General features: G+C 33.3%; 1 protein-coding gene across 1 annotated transcript in view; it reads left to right on the top strand.

The window, feature by feature from the left end:
- The window catches only part of LOC108908522 (low-density lipoprotein receptor-related protein 1), a 124,890-nt gene extending 100,110 nt beyond the window's left edge, over window positions 1-24,780 (top strand). The window contains exons 16-23 of the mRNA XM_018712579.1: window positions 1,411-1,955; window positions 3,937-4,847; window positions 7,815-8,456; window positions 10,899-12,097; window positions 13,440-13,717; window positions 17,031-17,828; window positions 21,319-21,789; window positions 22,481-24,780. Of these exons, the coding sequence (XP_018568095.1) occupies window positions 1,411-1,955; window positions 3,937-4,847; window positions 7,815-8,456; window positions 10,899-12,097; window positions 13,440-13,717; window positions 17,031-17,828; window positions 21,319-21,789; window positions 22,481-22,609 (4,973 nt within the window). The 3' untranslated portion in view covers window positions 22,610-24,780. The remainder of the gene's footprint in view (window positions 1-1,410; window positions 1,956-3,936; window positions 4,848-7,814; window positions 8,457-10,898; window positions 12,098-13,439; window positions 13,718-17,030; window positions 17,829-21,318; window positions 21,790-22,480) is intronic.
- Window positions 24,781-25,111: the final 331 nt, after the last annotated feature.

The following is a 25,111-nucleotide window of genomic DNA, read 5'->3' as shown; positions in this document are numbered from 1 at the left end:
GTTTCAAATTAATTTTGTCCTTTAGGTTTTTTGATTCTGTAAAACTTATACAAACTTTTTTTCTGTATTATGAATAACAAGGGAGTTATTTTACTTTCTCACACTAATGGCACACCCTGTATAAACAAAAGTCTAAAAATTGAATTTCTTATATTGACCCGATTGGATGAGTAAAATGTAAAAAATTACACTAATCAGAAGCCGGTGAAATAGTGAAAAATCGAGTGGTACTCAATTATTGAGATCATTCGAGATATCTCGAGATGTTTACTCCCACCACCCAAGTGATTATTACTCTGCTGCTGCTCCCCAAAATGTTGCTGCATACTGCAAGTAGTCACTGATTGCGCGACATTTTTTTTTAGAATAAATCGAAAAAGCGTTTAAGTTTTTAAGTGTGTGTTTTTTTTGTAGCTACATGCTTATAAGTAATATATGACTAATGCAAACATATTTGTGTGCCGCTGGGATGAAAACGACCAATATCTCGTATCTCGAATGATCACTTGATTATTAGAAGTACTCGATTACCAATAATTCGATTATCAAAATTGCTCGATTATGCCCATCACTAGTTCTAACATAACCTTGATCTTCTTCTTCTTCTCAATTGATGGCCTAACATTTAAATGTATTTGGACAGGTTCACACTTTTTTCTATAACACATTCTCGGAGGATATACCGTGTGGTATGTCTGGGAGTTTCCATATCCTCAGAGATTTTACTTTAACCTTGTTCTTATTGTTTTAATAACTTAATTTTACTAAAATTTTATTGCCAACACGATGGAAATAAAATTACCTTTTCAAACAGAATTAGTGGTCACGTGGCTTTAATCATTTATGAAGCCTGTGTTCAAGGAATTCAAATCCATAATGATTTCTGATTTATAATTTTAATGATTTTTTTTAAACGTTTTAGATCATTTCAAAATTATTGCCACCTAATCAGCCAGTACAAATTCTTAATCTTTGAATACCTCGAATATAATTGTTGCTAGTTTGTTAGTGTGAGACAGATTATTGGCAACATATCAAGTTCCTTTATCTGTAGGCCTTAACAATTTTTAAATTTTGGACAGCACATTATTTATTATAAATTTGATGCTACTTTTACATAAAATTTTCCAAATTTGCCTCAACTATACAAATGATTATTGTCACAACTTCAGTAGTAAAAAAATACGACTCGATTTTATTAAAAAAAAATTGTTGAACAAAGAAAATTAAACAAAAGCTACAAAAGGTGATAAGTAAATGTTCGAACGGAAGAGTTTGTTTGTTGATGTTGAGTTGCATATTCTATTTGGTATTTAAACTTTTAATTTATTATACTTCTTGATAAGTTAAATTATTCAATTAATATTCAGTTTTATGAAATATTTACAAACAGTTTTTATATTTTGTTAGATATCGATGAGTGTGCTGCCACTCCATCCCCTTGTTCTCAGATCTGTGTAGACAAACCAGTGGGTTATGTGTGTCAATGTAACCCAGGCTTTAAAGTGAGTTCCAAAGATCCAAATCATTGTGAAGACATTAACGAATGTCTGGACAAGCCTTGCAGTCAGATTTGTCGCAACACCAGGGGTTCATATCACTGTAGTTGTCAAAAAGACTACATATTACATTCTGACAAAAAATCATGCCGAGCCAATTCAACAGATAGAGTTACACTGATTTTAGCTAATAGGTATTACATACGAGAGCTTGACTTGAGAGGACATAGTACTTTGAGAGCTCATAATCTTACCAATGCAGTAGCACTTGATTACGATTGGGTAACTCAATGTATTTATTGGTCTGATGTAACACAACTCGGATCCTCTATTAAGAGACTTTGTGATTATAAGAATAACTCGACGGAAATGGAAATATTACATCAACCGTCTTTGCAAAATCCGGACGGTTTAGCTGTGGATTGGATTGGTAGAAACTTGTATTGGTGCGATAAAGTAAGTGTATTGATTTTTGACATTTTTTTTATTTGAAAATTGATATCAATGTATTGGTATTAAGTATAACCAAAGTTCAAAGACATGCAGTTCAGATATAATTGAACTTAATTTAGTAATGCATATATCTGCACAGAAAATATGTTGCAACACAATAACATTAAGATTAAATACGGGATGTTACAAACTTGGAAAAGATATTTGAATTTGTAAAAATGCAAATTATCTAATATATTTGAAGTACAGAGAAGTTTTCAGTTTCATAACAGCTGTATTTAAAACATATTAAGTGCTTTTCTTAGTTTGCTAGAATGAAATTTCAACATCTATTATTGCGCAAGAAAAATGATCATTCAGTATGTACTATTGACAAAACATAATATAGTAGAACTGTTTTAAGATTGCCATTACGTCACGCGTATGTTCTAATATCAAAGACAGTCGTTGCGGATGTATATTCATTATTAATCGCTCTGAAAAGAGATACAATGATGATATAAATGTCTTCATAGTCTCAATCTATCACAGACAACTATTCCAATATTTTATGTGTATTAGAGTGAAAGAAAATGGAGGACGTTTGTTGGGTATTAATTTTAGACTATAGTTTGACTAGCGCATTTAAAAACAGAACTGACACTCAGATTAATAATTTGACAGTTGTGTTGATCGCGTCTCCGTACTAACTGTTATATATATTTTCTGGGGCAAGGGTAATTTAACGAGGGATTTTTTTGGTTTAATATTTTTCTAGACATATGAAACATGACGTCTAGTTTATTTAATTAATTGTTACTTATAGATAAAGCTTCTGTAATTTGGAAAATACAGTCTTCAACATTGACCGAGGCATGCAAATATCTAGTCATTTTAGTTTTCGTAGAAAAAATTATAATTTATTCACAGAGTAGTAAAACAGGAAAATTGTTTTTTTCGATATTCAAATTTGCGTCAGTTACACTGCGTTCCCAAGGGTGTCTTAAATTCAACATGCCTTACAAGAATGGCTTCAGCGGTGTCGCCCCTTAACTTTTTTCTTCTTATTTCTTATAAAATGTAAAATATGTACATATTTAAGATTTATCCTGTATAAAACATAATGACTGTAACTTACAGTAATTTATTCAGATATAACGAGCGTTCAAATAAAAATGTGGTCGAAGTTGGCTCTGACACATTGGACGTAGGGAGTAGCTTATAGCGACCAACTTAACCTCATTTCCTAATCAGAAGCCGGTGAAATAGTGAAAAATCAAGTGGTACTCAATTATTGAGATCATTCGAGATATCTCGAGATGTTTACTCCCACCACTCGAGTGATTATTACCCTGCGGTTGCGCCCCAAAATGTTGCTGCATACTGCAAGTAGTCACTGATTGCGTAACTTTTTTTTTTAGAATAAATCGAAAAAGCGTTTAAGTTTTTAAGTGTGTGTTTTTTTTTTAGCTACATGCTTATAAGTAATATATGACTAATGCAAACATATTTGTGTGCCGCTGGGATGAAAACGACCAATATCTCGTATCTCGAATGATCACTCGATTATTAGAAGTACTCGATTACCGATAACTCGATTATCAAAATTGGTCGATTATNTTTGTACTCAACAACGCCGGGAAATTGATTTTGAAATTCTATGAAACATTCCTCAATAGAATACTTCCATATTCCATCAATCTTGCGTCCATTTCTAAAGTAGGACTCTATGATAAACACTTTTTGTTCTTGAGAAAACACCATTTTAAACGCTTTTTAAAACGAAAATATTCAAATTGATAGCGGCGATATAGCGCTTTGACAGATGACATTTAAGTTCATTTGCTATACGCTATGCCCTACGTCCAAATTTTCAGAACCAACTTGACCACGTTTTTATTTGAACGCTCGTTACAAAATATGCACCTGAAACAGTCGACTGCTATGTCATGAATCCAGGGCACTAATTATACATCACCCATTACTTATAATGTGTCGTTTTCAGGGATTAGATACAATTGAAGTATCAAGTCTAGATGGCAAGTACCGCCGTGTTTTGCATAACAAAGATTTGGAGGAACCACGAGCTATAGTTTTGGACCCGGTACATGGTTATATGTACTGGTCAGATTGGGGCACACGTGTTCATATCGGAAAAGCAGGCATGGATGCATCCAATCCAAGAGTTATAGTTAGTTCAAATCTAGGCTGGCCAAATGCGCTTACAATTTCTTATGAAACTAATGAACTTTTCTGGGCAGATGCAAGAGAAGATTACATAGCAGTCGCAGATTTAGATGGAAACAATGTCCGTATTGTGGCAAGTAGGGAAAAGAATCCGAAGTTGCAGTTGCACCACGTCTTTGCTATAGACATTTGGGAAGATTATATCTACTGGACGGATTGGGAAACTAAGACAGTGGAAAGATGTAACAAGTACACGGGGGAAGACTGTAAATCTGTTTTGTCGACCGTTCATCGGCCTATGGACATAAGAGTAGTTCATCCTTTCAGGCAGCCACAACCCAAAAAAAATCCTTGCTTAAATGCAAACTGTTCAGCTCTGTGTCTGTTAACACCCAACGAACCATTTTACACTTGCGCTTGCCCAGAAAATTATATCCTTGGAGAAGATGGTCACAGTTGCGTGGCAAATTGCACCTCTGCCTTCTTCGAGTGCAAAACTACATATAAATGCATTCCGTTTTGGTGGAAATGTGACACACAAGATGATTGTGGTGATGGTAGTGACGAACCTGAGGATTGCCGAAAATTTACTTGCATGCCAGGACAATACCAGTGTCACAATAATCAGTGCATACATCCTTCAGATCTATGTAATGGTAAAAATGATTGTGGTGATTCTTCAGATGAAAGTGACTGTGAACATTATACTTGCCTAAACACGCAGTTCAGGTAAGAATTTTGAATATTTATATTTGTTTGACTTTAACTTCTGTTAATTGAGGTTATTTACTATACCACTGTACGTTTTATCTGTTTTATAACAATAATGAGATTGAATGATAAAGAAATAAACTTAAAACATTATAAGAGCTATTTAACTATTAAGGAATGATCTGTTGGTGGCAAAACGGCATTGATAGGTAAGACCTTGGTTACGGTGAAGAGAAAAAGGCAAACTGCAATCTCACTTTCATCATGTTACTATAGTTAAATTTAAATAAAACGAAATTGATAACACTTAAAATATATGTCAAAAATGTTTTATATACGGAGTGTTGGACTTAAGACTGTAAACCATTAGGTATATTTTTAATATCTGTTCGATGTAAAAATTATTTTCAAAAATTGATGTTAATTCGATTTCACTTGTATGGAGAGATTAACTTATTGTCTTGAAACTGCGGTTGCCTGAAAAAAGTTGTGTTTGGTCTTTAACAGAACAACATGTACAGTTCGACAAAACTCATCTTGTCCGCGATATGCACAAATCAAGAAGAGTGCTCTCAATAGGAGTGACAAATACAGAAGGTTAATAGTAGGACAGGTACTTTCTGTGCAAAAACTTAAATACAGGGTGTCCCGAAATTAGGGGGCAATATTTCTACAGTGTGTTCTATGTCGAAAAAGATTACTTTTTCTTTTATATAAACGTGGCTTAAAAAATTCTTCCTAAGGAAGTTATAGCCACTTAAAGGGGCCCCTCTGATAATGTTTTTTTCTAATTAACTACGAAACCAGTTGAGATAAATTTATGAAATTTGGTAACTAGCTTAACTCTTACGTGCTTAGTCCGCTACTAAAAAGAAATTTACAAATTTTCATCACATACGTTCCAAATCTGGGGGGAAGGGGGTAAAATTTACCATAACTTTTTTTATGCTTTGACTTTTTTTACTTTTGACTGAAAACGATGAAATTTCTGAGTTTTTTTATTTAAAAAAGGTACTCTGTCCATATTGATAGCATGTTCCATTTTTGTGTAAAATCCGTTTAAATATAACGTTACATTATGTTAATCACCGGGAATCGAAATTGTCAATATTTTCTATCGTAGCGGGTTGTGAAGAATAAAAACGCGTTTGGTGTCATTTGTATTGACAGTTCAGTTATTTACTTTTTGCGAATTGTTATTTTCACAGGAATTTATTATTTTTAGTAGATTATTATTTGACTAAGTAAAAAAACAATTGAAATTATTAAATAGTAATACAATAAACTAATAAAAATAATTGAAAACCACACTATTAATAAAACTTATCTTTATATCAATAGGAATTTTTAGCCAAAAAGATTTCCATTTTGCTGAATACATTTTTCAGCTCGACATCGAATTGCCCGCATAGATCTCAAAACTTCAAAATTATTTTGTCTTATTTGCTTCGTAGCCAAATAAATCTTCTGTTGTAATTCTTCCAAAATATTTCTATCTGTAGCGTAAACTACAGCCTTCATCCTACCCCACAGAAAGTAATCTAGAGAATTTAGGTCTAGAGATCGAGGTGGCCATGGAATGGGGCCACCTCTACCTATCCACCTGCCAGGAAAATGAGATCGTTTAACCAATTTATGACATTATGGGTAAAGTGAGGTGGAGCCCCATGTTGTTATCGTGTAACGCTAAGTGTACGCTTAACGGTGTATCATCCAATGGTTCTTTTACATCATTTTGCAGAAAGCTTAAGTATCCTTCTGCATTCAGACAAATGGGAAACTGAATTAGTCCAAGTAGCTAGTCCTCTAAAATTCCTGTGCACACATTTATTGCAAATCTATTTTCAAAATTTGTGCGCCGTATTGCCCGTGGATTTTTCGTCTGACCAGAAATGGATATTATGAATATCTGCTATCACTAAATTCGTAAAATGTTCCATTTTCGACTGATAACAATTTGCAAAAAGTAAATAACTGTACTGCCAATGCAAATGACGCCAAACGCGTTTATCTTATTCAAAACCTGCGACAATAAAAAATATTGACAAATTCGATTCTCGATGATTAACACATGTAACATTGTTTTTAAACGTTTTTTACACAAAAATGGAACATTCTACTAATCTGAAACCAAGAATACCTTTTTTACTAAAAAACTGAAATTTTATACTTTTCAGTCAAAAGTCAAAAAAGTTGAAGCATAAAAAAGTTATGGTAAATTTTACCCCCTCCCCCCCAGATTTGGAATGTATGTGATTTCGTTTTAGAAGTGGACTAAGCACGTAAGAGTAAAGTTAGTTACCTAATTTCATAAATTTATCTCTACCGGTTTCGGAGTTATTTAGAAAAATCCATCATCAGAGTGGCTCCTTTAAGTGGTTATAACTTACTTAGGAAGAATTTTTGGACCCACATTTATATAAAGAAAAAGTAATTTTTTTCGACATAGAACATCCTGTAGAAATATTGCTCCCTAATTTCGGGACACCCTGTATATGAACTGTTGCTACTGCAATAACTCGCTCGAAGTTGATTTTGATCAAGTTGAATATAACACAATTTTTAAAATATTATTTAACTGTTATCACTTTGTCTTTATTACAGTCTAATTCAAATTTAATAATAATTATGTGACAAAGATGAAGAAAAATCAAACCTCAACAAGAAACAATTATGTTGCACCCTATATGCTGATATTCCATAATTTAATCCCTACATGGAATGGGATATAAGACAATATGAGTTTGTGCCACTTTCATGCGTCATACCTTCTCGCAAAGTTACATTTATCACTTTACACTTGCAGAGGGCGATTAGTTCAGTTTTGTGGTCATAAAAATTCCTGAATAGTGTGAATGAAGTAGTAGTACGATTTTTATTATAAACGTATTTTGTGTGTCTCCATCTATATAAATAATACGGTACTTTGTTAGAGGAAACAAGGTTTCAATTTTTTTTCTTAAATATCTGCTTTTTATCTTTTAGATGTGAAGGTAATGGTACTGTCACTCCAAGATGTATTCCATCGAAACTGAGATGCAACAAGCAGACAGACTGTCCCTTAGGTGAAGATGAAATGAACTGCCCCCCAGTTACATGCCCAACGAATCAATTCAAATGCAACAACGACAAATGTATACCTTCAGTTTGGGTATGTGATAAAGACAACGACTGTTCTGATAACTCCGACGAAGAACAGGACTGTGAGAATAGAACGTGTGGCGTTCAACATTTTCGTTGTAATTCAGGAAGGTGCATTCCTCACTCGTGGGTTTGTGACGGTGATCCTGATTGCTTATCAGGTGAAGATGAACCTAAAACCTGCAGCCATCCGGATTATCATACTTGTGAACCTAGCTATTTTAAGTGCAGGAATAACAGGTGCATACCAGGCAGGTGGAGATGTGATTATGAGAGTGACTGTGGTGACGGTTCAGATGAGGTTGATTGCGTTCCAAGGAATTGTTCCGAATCAGAATTTAGGTGTGGTAATGGAAAGTGTATTCGAGGAGGCATGAAGTGCGATGGGGAGTTTCAGTGCGAGGATCGATCGGATGAAGCAGATTGCATCGTGACCTGCAAAAAGAGCGAGTTTCAGTGTGCAAATCCTAAGATCTGCATATTCTTGTGAGTATATTAATCAATTTTATTATTAAATTAAAATACTTTTGTATTTTTGAGTGAATTAAAAAAGGGATTCGTTGTCTCTGTCATTATTAAACTTTTTGAAATAGATTGAAAATTCCTGTACTTACTAAAACATAAACTACAAAAATTTATTATTTTCTTTATATTAAATAAGAAGAAAATAACAATTTTATAAAGTTCAGGGTGGGTTGTGTCTTGCTTACCCAACTCCAAGATTTACGTCTCACAAGGAGAAGGTAAGGTAATGGGCATTTTGTAATTTTTTATATTTATGGTACGTGTAGTTTGGACCTTGAATAAGAATTTTCCGAAGTAGTTCGACGCAACGTTCTTAAATTATCGAGATAATCGATTTTGAAGTTTTACCTGCTAGCTAAATCCACTAGAAGTGACACATTTTTCAACTGGGAGCGTGGCCTAATTGGTAGCGTTCGAGTCCGACAGTCACGAGATCACTGGTTCGAGTCTCATCGCACAAATTATTTTTTTTTTTTCACTTCAAAGCACCGTTTTTTTTCTTTTTCTCATCTCGAAAATTATGAACAAACGAAATATTATAACTACTTACGTATATGTAGGAATATTCTTCAAGTGTTTCATTAAAATGCACAATTGGTTAATAAACAATATTTATTATGAATTAACAATAAGGTTTCTTTAAAAAAAAACAAACGAGGTCAGGTAGGATGTTCTTTTATTTTATATTTATGTTAGTATTTGACCATTTTACGTAGTGTGGCACGAGCCAGAATGGTAGTTATCATAGAAACATGGGAAGCAGAAATTTTTTAAGCACCTATAGCTGTCTTTCTTTTTCTTTTTCTTATCTCGAAAATTATGAACAAAGGAAGTATTATAATAACTGTATGTAGGAATATTCTTCAAGTATTTGATTAAAATTTTGAGATAGGTTGTGTGGGTCGTCCGCCGTGTTTAGAAGAACCGCTTACACAGCACACCTGCTCGGGCATAAAAAGTTTCTGTAAATTCCCCAGGGTAGGGAAGCTAGGGAGAAGGAATAGAAGGTTCGGCTATTTCTACAATGGCCTTTTGCAACTATTTCATCGCTCCTTTGTATTATTTCATCGCTGACTTTTGAAGCAGAAATAAGTGTTTTTCAGAGTGTGGTTATAAGAATTGTGCGAAACGTTAAAAAAAAGTGGTCGGATTTTCCTGGTCCTTCGACGGCACAAGAAAATATTATGGAAGATTCTTTGGGCCTTGGAATTTCAAAATCAAAGTTAAAGGATGCCGTTGTATATTATGATAAAATTCTCACGGAAAATGGTATTATAGAAGAAAAGCCTTCGCTGATAATAACTGAATGATCGATGCTACTCGCAAAGGACTTGTTCCAATATACTCTACAAACACTACAAGAAAAAAAGTTTGTAACGGAAGAGGTATTGGTATTATTTGACGAAGTAGATAAAGATAATGAATTCGAAACACCTGTATTCGAAGATTCATCCGAAGATTATGGGCCGGAAGAAAAAAAGTCAAAACCCTACACAGACTATATTTCGCTGGATAATAAAAGAAAAGTGATAATTATAACTCAAAAGGCATCCTGGCAACCAAGGGATCAAAAATGGTATTAATAAAGCAGCGAAATATCAATAAAATTACACACTCTTATACTGCACAATACTCCATTACCTTATCAGGAAAATTGTTGCCTTTGGTTTTTATATGTCTCCTAGAAACAACAGGATCATTTGGACCCAGGGTTCAGAAATCGGTGGACGGCTACCTCCAAAAATATCAAAATGTTGTCGTAACAGCTTCAAAATCGGGAAAGTGGATTCACTCATACCTTACTGCTTTCACAAAGACCGAATCGATTATCTCAGTAATTTATGAACGTTGCGTCGACCTTCTTCGAAAAATTCTTATTCAAGGTCCAAAACTACACGTACCATAATCAAAAATTACAAAAATCCGATTACCCTACCTTCTCCTTGTCAGTTGGTGATGAGTAAAATGTAATGATTTTATTAATTGAAATGTCATTATTTGGATGATTTCAATAACATTGTACCACAAAATAAGAAAAGGGCGATCTAGTTTATATTAGTTTATCCTATAGTGTTATTCATTTATATTCAGTAACAATTAGAGCTGCTTTTTTGAAATCAAGTCCAAAATTTTGCGAATTTTGAGTATATTTCAGCAATTTTTTAAGTACTTACATGTTAAATTTATCTCTTCAGGTTAAATCTAACAAAGCCTCATTAACTTCTCTTTCATTTTTGATTACTTATTAGTCTTATTACCAAAGTTAATCGAGAATCATTTTCAGTTCATCTCAATTGATTTATTTGGAAATATGTATCTATCAAATTACAAAAAATACAAATAATTCTGTGTTACAATATTATGTCAATAGATATGTTAATTCAAAATAATATCAAAATATAGGGCATGGAAATGTGATGGTGAGGTAGACTGTGCCGATGGATCTGACGAAGCAAATTGCACCGAAATATGTCCACAGAATGGATTCAAATGCCATAATGGATACTGCATCAATGAACAGTGGCGATGTGATGGCCAAAATGACTGTGAGGATGGTTCTGATGAAGTTAACTGTTTTTCAGTTGCTTGTCCGCTAGGAAGATTTAGATGTAAGAATCATAAATGTATTCCTATGAGTGCCCTTTGTGACGGTCATCGTCAGTGTACTGACGGCAGCGATGAAGACAAACATATCTGCAAGAGGTATGGTTTGTGTCCATATAACCAATTTTCTTGTAAAAATGGCCGCTGCATAGATAGCTCCTTAAAATGCAATGGCTTCAATGATTGCGAAGATAATACCGATGAGAATGATTGTAATACTTCGGCCTGTCAATGGAATACATGTACTCAAATCTGCGTCGAAGTAAGACAAAATCAAACAAGTTGTAAATGTGCTGAAGGATACAGACATATTGGCGAAGGACAATGTAAAGCTGAAGGTGATGCAGCGGAATTGGTTTTAGCAGCTGAAGCAGAACTCAGATTAATGTCTCCATACAAGTCTGGGGATGATGACAATAAGGTTAGAAAAACCCTGGCACGTGCACCAGGTTACAAAGTTGATGCTGTAGATATTTTATCCGGGAAGAGGCAAGCTGAAGCTTTTTGGACCGATCACCAAAATAAAAGAGTTCAGTCCATGGTCATTCATGTGGACAAAGATGGACGATCTAATAGAGACGCAGACATCGCCAAAACAATCCTTTCTAATTTACGAGATCCAAGAGGAGTTAGCATTGATTGGGTGGCAAAAAGAATTTATGTGACGGACGGAAATAGATTGCTCGCTTCCACTATGGATGGCCGTTATGTTTACACTCTAATAAGTACTAATGTACAACAACCAAGAGATATCGTTGTGGCACCTGCTCAAGGGCTCATGTTTTGGGCAGATTTGGGTCCTGCCCCCAGGATCGAGACTGCATATATGGATGGCTATAAAAGGAAAGTTCTAATTAGCAGTGGGATACTCTTCCCTACAGGTTTAGCCATTGACTACCCGACTAGCAGATTGTACTGGGCTGATCCTAAAACCATGACAATCGAATGTGTTCTACTAAATGGGTCTGATAGACGAATTATAAGGCATTTTGAAAAAGGTAATTGTCAATAAGTATAGGTTTTGCCATTTAAAATTCTCCATGTCCTTATTTTTTTAAAGATACTGAGCAATCGAGAACGAACTATCTGTTTATGGTTGTATGTTAACAATTTTAATATTAATTCTGAAACTTTCGAACGTATACTTTGTTTTTTGACTTCCCCCTTTTTTCTATATTGAGAGAATGCACAGGTCTCTCGCAATTTTAAAAAACCTTTTTGTGCTCAATTTTCCATCTGAAAAATGGCATTTCCAATAAAATACATACTGGATCATACATTGGAAACATTTCTACAATTATTATACAAAACAAATATTAACTAAGAAGAACCTTTATAATCGTGCACATATCATATAAACTGTTTAAAGTTAAAGGCAGGCGATGGGTGATAAAAATGCTGCTTTAATTTCTGCGTCACTCCTTCCCTCACACCGTAGTTTACTCACGTGTTGGCCGCCTCGTTGCCATGACAACCGCTGTAAACAACGCTACGAAGAGATGTGGAATACAGACTGATTTCGATCTGCGTCACTTACTTTACTATACACTGTATGGTACGAGGTTGATGATCACGCTCAACTAAGGCAATGTTTTTTTAGAAGCTGTTCACCACGCAACTGTTCTGTTTATTTCAGTGTATAAAACAAACAAACACAATACATTTTCAATATAGAATTATACCTAAATTGTAAAATTTATATAAAATTAAAAATAATTTTAAATTCCGCAACCAAACGGAAATTTTAGGTGAAGCGGTGCGTCACTTGCGTCACCTGGTGAGCCGACACTGTTGGAAGACAATTTCAAACAATTTGGGAAATAGTGGTCCTTAAAAAGTTGAAATTGAAATAGGAAAACCTGAAAATTTCATATAACTCTTTGGTTAAAACTTGGTATACATTGTGTATTAAATTAGTTCTTAACAAATTTCTATAAATTTTCATGAATCGCTTTTTGTCTTAATCACTTAAAATTGAATCAATAATAGGAAAGTCTTAAAAAAATTTGCAAATATATACCTCCATTACTTTTTTATTTAATTGGGTATTTCTGCCACATTGGAAAGAAAAATAAATAATGCCTTGTACTATGAGGTTGACTTTATAAACTTAGTTTTGCGTAACACAAATATCACACTGAAAAAACAGATCATTTTCAAAATCGACCCCTTGATTAATATTTTTGACATTTATTTAGTATATTTTTCTTTTCAGTGTTCCACAAATAATTAAAAAAATTATTATAGGTAATATATCTCGATTGTTTTAGTATCTTGCCGACCCTGTGTAAGAAATAGTTATAATTATGTTATAATGTATAATTTATCTTTTTCCTGCAGATATAAAACCGTATAAAATAGAGGTATTTGAAGATAATATTTTCTTCTCAACATATCTCAAGCATGACATCATTCGACTCAATAAATTTGGAAATGGCGATATTAAGTATTTGGCACAAAGTTTAACAAAAATCTCGGACATACTAGTGTTACATGAAAAGAAACAGTTAAACATCAACAATACTTGTGACGATTTTTGTAATAACAGTGAATTTTGCTTATTAACACCGAAAACAGCAACATGTACATGTGCTGATGGCTTTATGAAGGATAAGCTGGTAAGACTATAAATAGAACTTAAAATACAGTACAGTAGAACCCCGATTATCTGTGGGCGACTGATCTGTGCGGAGGATCCTTCGTGCGCTGCAATGTTTATGATTATCCGCTATCCTTCTGTGGATTATCCGTGGTGGGGCGAAAAAAGCGCTCAGAAACAAAAACAAAGACGAGTCTCTGCTTGTTTGTCGCATACATATTATTTATCTACATATGTACAAATGTATGTAATAGGTATGTGTAATAAAGTTCATAATTTTTTGCAAAATTGGTGTGAGCATTATTATTTCGATTAACCGTATTTTCGATTATCCAGCAATGGTTCGGTCCCGCCCGGCCCGGATAATTGAGGTTCTATTAAAATTAAGTAAACGTAAGTGAAATAGGAAAAGTACAGGGTACAATTTTAGTTTCTAGTTCAATATATAAATGACATGATGCCATTTAAGTTATAATTATAATAATTTTAACTGATAAGAATAATTGTTGATTTTAGGTACAACTTTTTCATTATTCCTTATCAATTTTTTTTTATTTAATGTTCTCTGAAAGTGCTTATTTTGCAGTATCTTCAATCTTCAATGTTATATTTCTTCAATGTTACCATAAATACCATATAACTCCGTNATCAATTTTTTTTTATTTAATGTTCTCTGAAAGTCCTTATTTTGCAATATCTTCAATCATCAATGTTATATTTCTTCAATGTTACCATAAATACCATATAACTCCGTTACTATCTAGTTCTAAAATAGTCAAGCGTGAAACCCATACATTTATGTATTATACAGGGTGTTTTTAAATGAAGTAGCAAAAATGGTACCAGCGAATGTAGAGTCAAAAATAAGAGGATTGAAGTAAAAATACCTTATATGAAACTTGCACCCCTGAGGCGATATACCCTCTTAAAGGAGGGGATTGAAATTCACATTTTAATTTTTTTCTTTAACATGAGGAATGCTAGAGACACGAAACTTGGTATGAGCATCCTACTAATAAAAACACAACTTTTCAATATTTGTTCAATCATTGGTGTATTTTATAAAGGAGTGAAACAGTCAACCCCATTGCAATATTTTATTAGAAATTTTTTATATGAAGTAAATTATTTATTTAAAAATATTTATTGGGAAGACTGATTTATTGCGCAACTTTTTTACCTCTTGTAATTTTTCGATAAAACCGATAGTTTTCTATTAAAAAAATTAGATACGTCATCATTGATTAAGGGATAATTGCAAAAATTTTTTAAAATAAAGTAGGTGGATGTCAACAAATAAATTGTTATTTATCATATTAATAAATTGACACTTTCTGTCACAAAGCTGGTAATTTAATAATCACATTAAGAATAATTTGCTATTAATTAATGAAAAATGTTTGATAACTTATGACTATGGGACATGTATTAGGTAAAGTGACTTATCTGAAATAAAATTTGATACAAACGAAAAACAAGAAATGTAAAATTAAATTTAAAGAATAATCTCGAAATAATTTTCATTTTGCTGCAAGCATAACCTAATACTTCTGTTGAAGTTATAATGCACTTGCACAAACAGTTCTTGGGTATTGCGAAGGTCATCTGCTGCCTGAAATATTCTTAAGCGTAGTTCTTCTGAGGCAACAGGAGTGGCATAAACAGTACTTTTTATGTGTCCCCACAAAAAGAAATCCATAGGCGTTAGGTCAGGTGAACGTACCCGGCCGCTCCAAGCCTGTGTGGAAGAATAAAAGGACCTACTAGAGTATTTCCTACAATTCCCATCGAAACGTTTAAACTGATATTATGTTGACATCTTGAAACAAATATTTCATGAGTATTTTCTTCCGACCATGAATAAACATTATGAATGTTTACTGCACCTACTATAGGAAAATTTGCTTCATCGGTGAAAAGTATATTCATTACGAAATTTAAGTCGTGCCTGGAAATATTAATGTACCATTGACAAAAATCCACGCTGTTAGGTAAATCAGGGTCATTCAATTCTTGTACAGGTTGATGGTGAAAAGGGTATAAAAGATTTTTATGAGCTACATTCCACACAAGACTATGAGAAACTTGCAGTTGTCTAAACAGCTGTCTTGTGCTTGTACCACAGTCTTGTTTAGATATTCCGGTATAGCTTCCTCAGTTTCAACAGTTCGGACATTACGCCTTCTTCCGGCACCCTCACGATTGGGCTGAATTTTACCAATTTCACGAAGCCCTCTTTCCACCGACGCCAATGTTTGTCTATGAGGAATCGATCGGTTTGGATATCTTTGGTGGTATAATCTTACTGCAGCGTTACTATTTTTTCTGGATTCGAAAAACACTTGGAGCATGTCGACATATTTGTCATTGGTATAAATATTATTTGCCATAATTATTCTTATAATTAATTAATCAATTGGTACTAATTACTAATTAATTATAGTTGATAGAAAGTGTCAATTTATTAATGTGATAAATAACAATTTATTTGTTATGACATCCGCCTAGTTTATTTTTATAAATTTATGCAATTACCCCTTTAGTGAACGATGACGCATCTAATTTTTTTACTAGAAAACTCGGTTTTATCGAAAAATTACAAGAGGTAAAAAAGTTGCGCAATAAATCAGTCTTCCCAATAAATATTTTTAAATAAATAATTTGCTTCATATAAAAAATTTCTAATAAAATATTGCAATGGGGTTGACTGTTTCACTCCTTTATAAAATACGCCAATGATTGAACAAATATTGAAAAGTTGTGTCTTTATTAGTAGGATGCTCATACCAAGTTTCGTGTCTCTAACATTCCTCATGTTAAAGAAAAAAATTAAAATGTGGATTTCAATCCCTTCCTTTAAGAGGGTATATCGCTTCAGGGGTGCAACTTTCATGTAAGGTATTTTTACTTCAATCCTCTTATTTTTGGCTCTACATTCACTGGTACCATTTTTGCTACTTCATTTAAAAACACCCTGTATTATAGACCGATGAGTCTGTTAACGTTTTTTTTTTAATTTTTGAATCTGTTATGGTCTCTAGATAATATTGCTTTGTCAATGATATAATGCAAAGTTTTAAGACGGTGATCTTATCTGTAACATTTTTCTTGATGTTTGCAGGGTTTTTTACTGTCATCATGACTTAATTTTACAAGAATCAATAGCTATGGTATTTGAGATAACATGTATGTTTGGCTTTGTCATAATTTTTGTAAATGACTAAAAATATAATCTCAAATGAGCATAACCAATTAACTATGTAGATACTACAAATTTATTAATAAAAGTATCAATTTTGCTACAACACATTTATATTTGTATATTTTTTTAGACCTGCAAAGCAGCTTCAAATAAAACGATGGGTTGTACATTAAACTGCAATACAGGATCGTGTGCAATAATTCAGGGTCAAGGACCTAAATGTATTTGTCCTCCAGCATACACCGGTTCTCGCTGTGAGCAGTATCGTTGCTCCCAATACTGTAAGAATCACGGCATGTGCTACATAGACATCCATGCCAGTAAATTGCCAGATGCTCAACCACCCCTGAAATGTGTTTGTCCTCCACAGTTTACAGGAGAACGATGTGAAACTCCCTTCGATATGTGTGAAAATCGGTGTTATAATGGAGGCTCGTGTAAGATATTGGCAAACGGTATGCCTCACTGTTTCTGTCAACCTATGTACAAAGGAGTGAGATGTCAGAATTGCTTCAAGTTGCAATGTGAAAATGGTGGAGTATGTTCTCTTGAGCCGTCTCTTAACGGCTTTAAGGAAATGTGTTCTTGTCCTTTGGGATACAAAGGATCTAGTTGTGAAATTTCACCTTGTGGAAAATATGGAAAACCTATTTTTGCAGATAATAATTTTAGGTGTGCATGTTTGCCAGGTTATTCCGGAGATAAATGTGAACGAGATATGTGTTGGCAACACTGTCAGAATGGAGGCACTTGTGTTGTTGGAATAAAACAACCGGAATGCATATGTCCTAAAAATTTTTCTGGTAGACGGTGTGAGAACTATCCGAACAAAACTAAATGCTCTTGTCAAAATGGGGGAGACTGCGTAGTAGTGAATGAAAAGACTGTCTGTAAATGTCCAGATCAGTGGGGTGGATATAACTGTGAGGTAAGTTAAAGTTCATACATATTGAGAGTAGAATAAAAATTTCTGTATGCATAAATACCAGGGCCGCAGGAATTTGGATTTTTTATTTTTTTAATAAACAACTTAAAATCAAACAATCTTCGTCTAATTTCTTAAGTTTTACAATACCGCCTAGGAATTTAAAATTTCACATTAACTTAAAACATTAAAATAAAACAATGTAATTTGAATGTAATGCAAAAACGCTTGTGCGAAAACTCCCACAAAGACAATATCCGCGGGCGTTAAGAAGCGACCAGCCACAGTTTCCTAGCCTGTGTTTACTTTGTGAATTTTTGTGTATTATTATTATTTAGAAATTAAAGTTGTGTTGTTTTTTTGTTGTTTTTATTTCAATTCTGTTGGTTTTCTTTCTAATAAAACTGGAGTATATTTTTGTAATTGTTTTATTTGTAATAATCACAAAACATGAGCGACCATTAGACATGCTCCATTTTGATACACACGCATATATTAGCAACAGAACCATAGAACATAGAATAATAGAAAACGACTAAAGATTAATATTCTATCAGTGATACCAACATATTAATCCAAAACTAACAAATTCTAGACTAGTAAATTGACTTTTTGACCCCCTCTACATTTTTTTCTGGCGGCGGCCCTGACAAATACAGTGCGGAACAGACAAATGGAATCAATTCATTATCTCAGTAATTATTGTTCATATTTATAAAAAATTTTGAGACACGTCAATTTTGAATTCTGAAATGACATCCTGTATAGTAAAAATTTCTTCCCTAAATTCAACCTCTTTCGAGTGGCAGTTGCAACCCCTAAATTTTTAAATGGTAAGTAGGGGCTAGTGATATTTGATTTGAAAGGTCTTTTCATTTTCTATTCAAAAATGCTATGGTTTTAATATTTATTGCAAAATTGACAGTCTGCTTAACGTAATTTGTAACAACAAACAAAAACATAAAAACTTGCAGCGTTTTGTCTTACAGGCTAGCAAAAATAATTTCACTGTTCTTTTTCAACATTATTGACTAAATAGAATACATAAAAACTTTTCTTCATAGCTGGCATTGCCTAGCTACTTGCTATTTAATTGATAGGAATAAATAATTGTCAATGTTTTGCGTATTGTTTGATGCTTGTAGTTCCTAAACTAGGTTTATTTTAACATAAATGAATAACATTCCTCAATTATTTCCATATTAAAAGAAAATAAAATGCATCCTTATAATCTGATCTTAACTCAGGAGCTTACCACTTTCAGGCGGCGCTTGCAGGATTGTCCGTTTGCAGCTGCAAACCATACATAAACTTTGACGGATACGTACGGCTCCCGCCGTGAACGGTATATCTACAATTATTATTTTATTAACTTAACATATTTTATGAATTTGCTGAGAGTATCAATTACAAGACATTAATAAGATAAACTAGATTTGTATTTAGCAAACATAAGATATAAATATATAAAATGTTAATGAAAAACGACACATTGAAAACTAAAACAAAATGAGAATATTTCAGAATAAACTAAAACATAAAATTTAACAAAATAGTTATAGGTAAGTATAAATTGTGATTATTTTAAACATATAAAAATAAAACTAAAATTTTATCACTGTATGGTAACGTTCAAAGCAACCAAGAACACACAGTGGCACATCACATTGGACGGAAATCTGGAAATCCAATAGCGGCAGTTTCTTTTCAGATTTCATTAGATAAACAGCATTAGTGTTTAGGACAGCCCAGTCCATAAGGTGAAAAAACACCTTTTTGTACCACAACTGATTTTCGAATAGATTCAATAGAACTTAGCGACATATCTACGCGATCCACACCACCCATCTGTTTTAATCTATGATATACGCTGGCTTTTCTCTATTTTCATTTTCGTAGGAAGGGACAACTTAATGTCAGTGGAAAAATCTTGCACTGTTCCTTTTGTCGATTTTTTCTTGAATGCAGGCATAAACTGTCGAGTAGCTCTTACTGTCCCACAACAATTAGTTTTCTTGCCAAACATGGTGTTATATAATAAGGAACTAGTATACCAGTTATCGGTATACAGTCTGTGTCCTTTATTCCAATATGGCTCGGTCAATGTCAGTACAATATTTCCCGACTTTCCCACTTTTGAATCAAATTCTGTCACTGATGTTGAAGATCCGGTATATGAAATCCAAAATATATCCCGTCTCACAGTCCACTTACACGAAAAATTTTATTCCAAATCTGACTTTTTGACGGGATATATGTTGTCTAAACGAGATTCTTCCTTTAAATAACATTAGACTTTCATTAATTACTAAATTTTGAAAGGGATACAGAGAACTTTTGGAAACTGTTTTGAAGTGGTCTACAATGCATCTAATTTTTAATAAGCTATTGTTTTTATTGAGATTTCTATTATCTCTAGACATGACTTGGCTGAAAACTGGTGTTTCGATGATTAATTCTTTTGACCAATAGTCTTTGATCCTTTGTTTTTTCACCAAAGGCATTAGAAAGCAAAGGGCTAGAAACGTATATAACTCATCTACATCTACAGGATTAAATTTTTTAACGCTGGGTTTTTATTTACCATAAAGAGGAACCACATGCAACAAGGCGCGCTTTATATTTTGATGGATTTCCGTGTTCATCATGCTTTAATGTGAATATCCATTTACAACCAACAATATTTTTATTACTTGGTTTTTCAACTGAAGTCCAAGTGCATTTGTTTCTTCAACAATTTACTCTAGAAAACTTTTGGTTATAAAATACACAAATATGTCCAGAACCGATGGGTTGTCCCCTAAATTACCAATTTGGCAACCAGAATACAGTTCCATACGGAGCACCACCTACACTAGTGAATCAATGTCTTGTAATACCTAGCCTTAACATTTCCAAACTGGTGGAAAGGAAGGTGAGAATTGCTAGAATGGCCAGCAAGTTCTTCTGCTCTTGCATCTTTAGATTTCTTTCTATGGGGATATGTGAAATGTATGGCATACAAAATTAAGCCAAGCAGATGAATTCATTTTTTTACTGCTAATTTTTGCAATAATTATGAAAACAATAGTATTTTTGAGTAATGATTGAAAAGACCTTTCAAATGAGGTGGCACAAACCACTTAGTAATTAAATTTAAGAATAAAATTTTTATACTACATGATGTCATTTCAGATTCCAAAATCGACGTGTCTCGGGATTTTTTACAAATATGCACAATACATAATTGAGATCCAGGGAGGGGGGTTTATTAACCTTTTTCAAGATACTGTAATTCAGTACTAGTTGGGACATGTAGCCCATAGAGTAGTTGTTCCCTGCAATATTATGATTTAAGAATGTTGCCTGTGAGGTTAGATACCTTTTGCATACCTTGATTTTTGGTATCGAAGAACATTATTTGATAGGATTTTTGAATTTTTTAAAATTTATTTGAATTTACCTAATACTTTTTGTACATTAGAGACCTAGAAAATGATGTTTTGTTTTTCAGAAAAGTATTAGAAATTCCAATCCTTGCAAAAATTTGTGCCAAAATGGTGGGGTATGTGTCTTACCATCCGTAGAAAAAGATCCCATTTGTTATTGTCGGGACTCTTGGACAGGTGCAACGTGTAATCAGCCAGCAAGTTGCAGGAATTTTTGTAAAAATGGCGGCATTTGTGCTGTTAGCGATGGAATACCTTATTGTCAGTGTCCTGAAGATTACGAAGGTAACAAATGTGAGCAGTTCAGAAAATTTGAAATTCACGAACTCAAAAAGGAGCCAAGTAGAAGTATGTTGATTCCTATTTTGTCGGCGGTTGCAGTTATTCTAACTGTGTTGATTGTTGGATATTTCTTATTCGATTACTTCCTTAGAAGGCGCGCGACATTTTCACATGAAAGGTTGCACGAAAACGATTTTAATAACCCCATTTACCAGGAAAGAGATGCAGAACCCTTTACTTTAGACACTGATAAGGTGAGTTGTATAATGTGACCTTTTTATTTTCAATTATTTTTAGAGAAGTCATGGATGTATTAATTTAAAAAAGAATCTGGTGGTGGGTTATACCCTGCTGACATAACCACAAAGTGTTACAAGCCATGAATATATTTCAGTAACACATCAACAAACTGTTAAAATAAGCATTTAAGCTGTAATTAAGTTCTTTACTTTATAACGCCAATGTAATTTACTAACACTCAGTTGTAATAAACAAAGCATCAATTTGTTTGTGAAAAGAGATTTCCTTAAGATTTTGGGAGTCTATTCAAATTCAATTCATATTCATTTGCAATTTGACCATTTTTCTGAAATCTTAGTGTCCTCCTGAGATTAATCTAACGCAGCCTCATTAACTTTTTTATGATTTTTGATTATTGAGATATAAGCTACGAAAGTTTGTTGCAGGACTCATTTTGAGGGTCAATATCCAGAGTGTTCTCACCATTGCAGTTCTAAAGTGACAAAGCTTATTTATATTTTATTTTTGTTAGATGCAATGCAATTTTTTCTCTTAATTTTAATTGATTCATTCACTTAATGTGTTCGTTACATCTCAGTTACTGGGATGACACTTTTCCACACCAGATTTTATTCTATTTAATTCATATAATAAAAACAATTACAGTATCGATTAACTTAATAACTTTAAAGAACATATTTTCAGTCAGGAACTTTTGCTAATCCAGTCTATGAATCAGTATACAACGCTGCTGGAAGTGGGAAAGACGAAAAAGCTGTTCTTCTAGAACACAGTGCAGACGATCCTCCACCTCCAGCAATAGAAGAAACTTAGTTTTATTAAATTGTTATAATTTTATCAATTAATGTACGATACACACATGGGAAGAAAATGGTCCTATGATTTCCATTAAAAAAAGTTTCAAACTACATCACTTTTTAAAATTTAATTTAAGGTCTGTGAGTGAACCGTACAAGTATAAAAACCAGGGGCAGATTCAGGCCCCACTACTTAACATATGCATATCGAGGGGGTAACGACGTTACCAAAAAATTTACATTTATTGCAGATATCCCGTGATTTCCGAGGTTTTTGCTGCAATCACTAAAATTGCCAGCAATTGCTTTAAAATGATTGCAAATAGGTTTTTTATAGAAACCCCTATTTTTTTTTGTTTCGTATAAATTTTATTTTTATTTTTTTTAAATAATTGACAATAAATTCATGCCATCCTGTACACATGATATTTAGTTAAACAATTCATAACAGGAATAAAAAATTGACAAGTCAGAGCGTTTTTCTAAGAAAAAAAATGTATATGTATGTCCTAGTATATGTACACACAGTGTGTTCAAATTTAATCCGGGACACTCTTGTAAAATTTTACCGAACTGAATGATTTCAGTTAATTATTTATTTTTTTTATAGAACTCCCTTATGTGTTTAGCGAATGTGTTGTACTATGATTTTTGTTCCAAGTCACTTTTCGAGTAATCATATTAGCTATTTTTTTTATCAAAAATCTGATAATGTAGCATTGTTTCACATTCTCTAAAACCCGAAAACTCAAACGATATCCTACAAAATATACATGTTTTGCGGCGAGTTATTTCCCTCTCGATTTGTACAAAGAAATGAAACACTAAATATCCTAAATACTAATGAACATAAATAATAATACCTTTTAATTGGCAAAGGACCCCTCAACTATCCTTATGGAAAACCGGTCCCGGTTGAATTGTACGAAACCTTGTTGAATCATAGTCCTCAATGTGTCGATCAAAAAAGTCCATGGGACCTAGGTCTGAAAAACTACTGTTCTGAAGTTTTCGAATTCACGTGCTCAATCACTACGAGCAAGTAACCAAGCTGGCTGTTTCTTGATGTATTTTCGTGTGCCGAATGCGGATCCGTGGTCAAATTAGCTGTATCATCCTTCAGTCTTCAGAAAATTGGTGACGCACCTACTGAAGAATGGCGATAGTGACACGTATTGCTTGAGCGACATCTTATGTTTTTACGCATGCTGATCACTTATCCGTCATCAGCATATTTGCAGCATTCCTCAGTCTTCAGAAAATAGCTGAAGCACCTTCAGAAAATTTGACTGATCATCAAGCACGTGGATTCGAGAACTTCAGAAAGCTGTAGCTTCAGAACAGTAATTTTTCAGACCTAGGTTCCATGGACTTTTTTGATCAACACATTGAGGACTATCATTCGGCAAAGTTTCGTACCTTTCGACTGGGACCGGTTTTCCATAAGGATAGTTGAGGGGTCCTTTTGTAATATTTAAAACAAAAATGGAATAAACATTCTAGATTTACAGAAAATTAGGACTATTCTAGATGGCCAGGAAATAAACTTTTAAGCTGGTTCTTAAAAATTAATTTGTTCAGCATCCGTATTAAATTGTTTTTAATCTTTACTCTCAACATGTTAGCACATTTTCACTGTCCACGACAACATTACATGTTTTGTGTCTTCAAACTAGATTTCGTGAAATTCTTTCATATACCTTTCCACAATAATATGTAAACCAAATTTAAAGACTATTAAATTAAATTATATATTAAGCCACGCCCATATTTATGCCATTTAACAAAATAATATTAAGATGGTGTATCGGTATCATCAAATAAGTGTGATATGATTCATGTCTGGGCATCGCCTTTGTTAACACTGGAAAGACGCGATAAATCTTGGAGAACTAAAACTTTACACTGATGTCACTTACTGACAGCTAGATATATAGTTATAAATAGTTGTTTCTTCAGTGTAGTCAAACGTAGGGGTGGGATTGGTGATGGCAAGTTGTATTTTAACCTTATTTATTTTTTAATTATTTATTTTTTAATTGTTTTTTTCCCAATTGTTTTGTTAAAACTGAGTTTCTGTGAAAAAGTCTTTTTATAATGTTGTATGGATACAAATTACGACTCTGGATTGTACGATTGATTGATGGACCTTAGTTATTATAATTAATTCATTAATAATATTTTTCTTCCTGGGTGTATCACCAATTGTTTTGTTAAAACTGAGTTTCTGTGAAAAAGTCTTTTTATAATGTTGTATGGATACAAATTACGACTCTGGAATGTACGATTGATTGATGGACCTTAGTTATTATAATTAATTCATTAATAATATTTTTCTTCCTGGGTGTATCATTATGACAAATTACAAATTTTTCTATTAATTGCTGTGAATTGTGCCATTTATATTAATTGGGCGGCTGTATATTTATAGGTGTTTACTACTTCTTCTTCATTTTCTTATTGCCCAGTAAAAGTTTCTATGAATCTGCCCTGGCAGGTTACGAAAACGTCCCTGTGT

This window comes from Anoplophora glabripennis, unplaced genomic scaffold, assembly GCF_000390285.2.
Source record: "Anoplophora glabripennis isolate ALB-LARVAE unplaced genomic scaffold, Agla_2.0 scaffold313, whole genome shotgun sequence".
NCBI classification, from domain to species: Eukaryota; Metazoa; Arthropoda; class Insecta; order Coleoptera; family Cerambycidae; genus Anoplophora; species Anoplophora glabripennis.
This window is presented reverse-complemented; position numbering and strand designations above follow the sequence as displayed.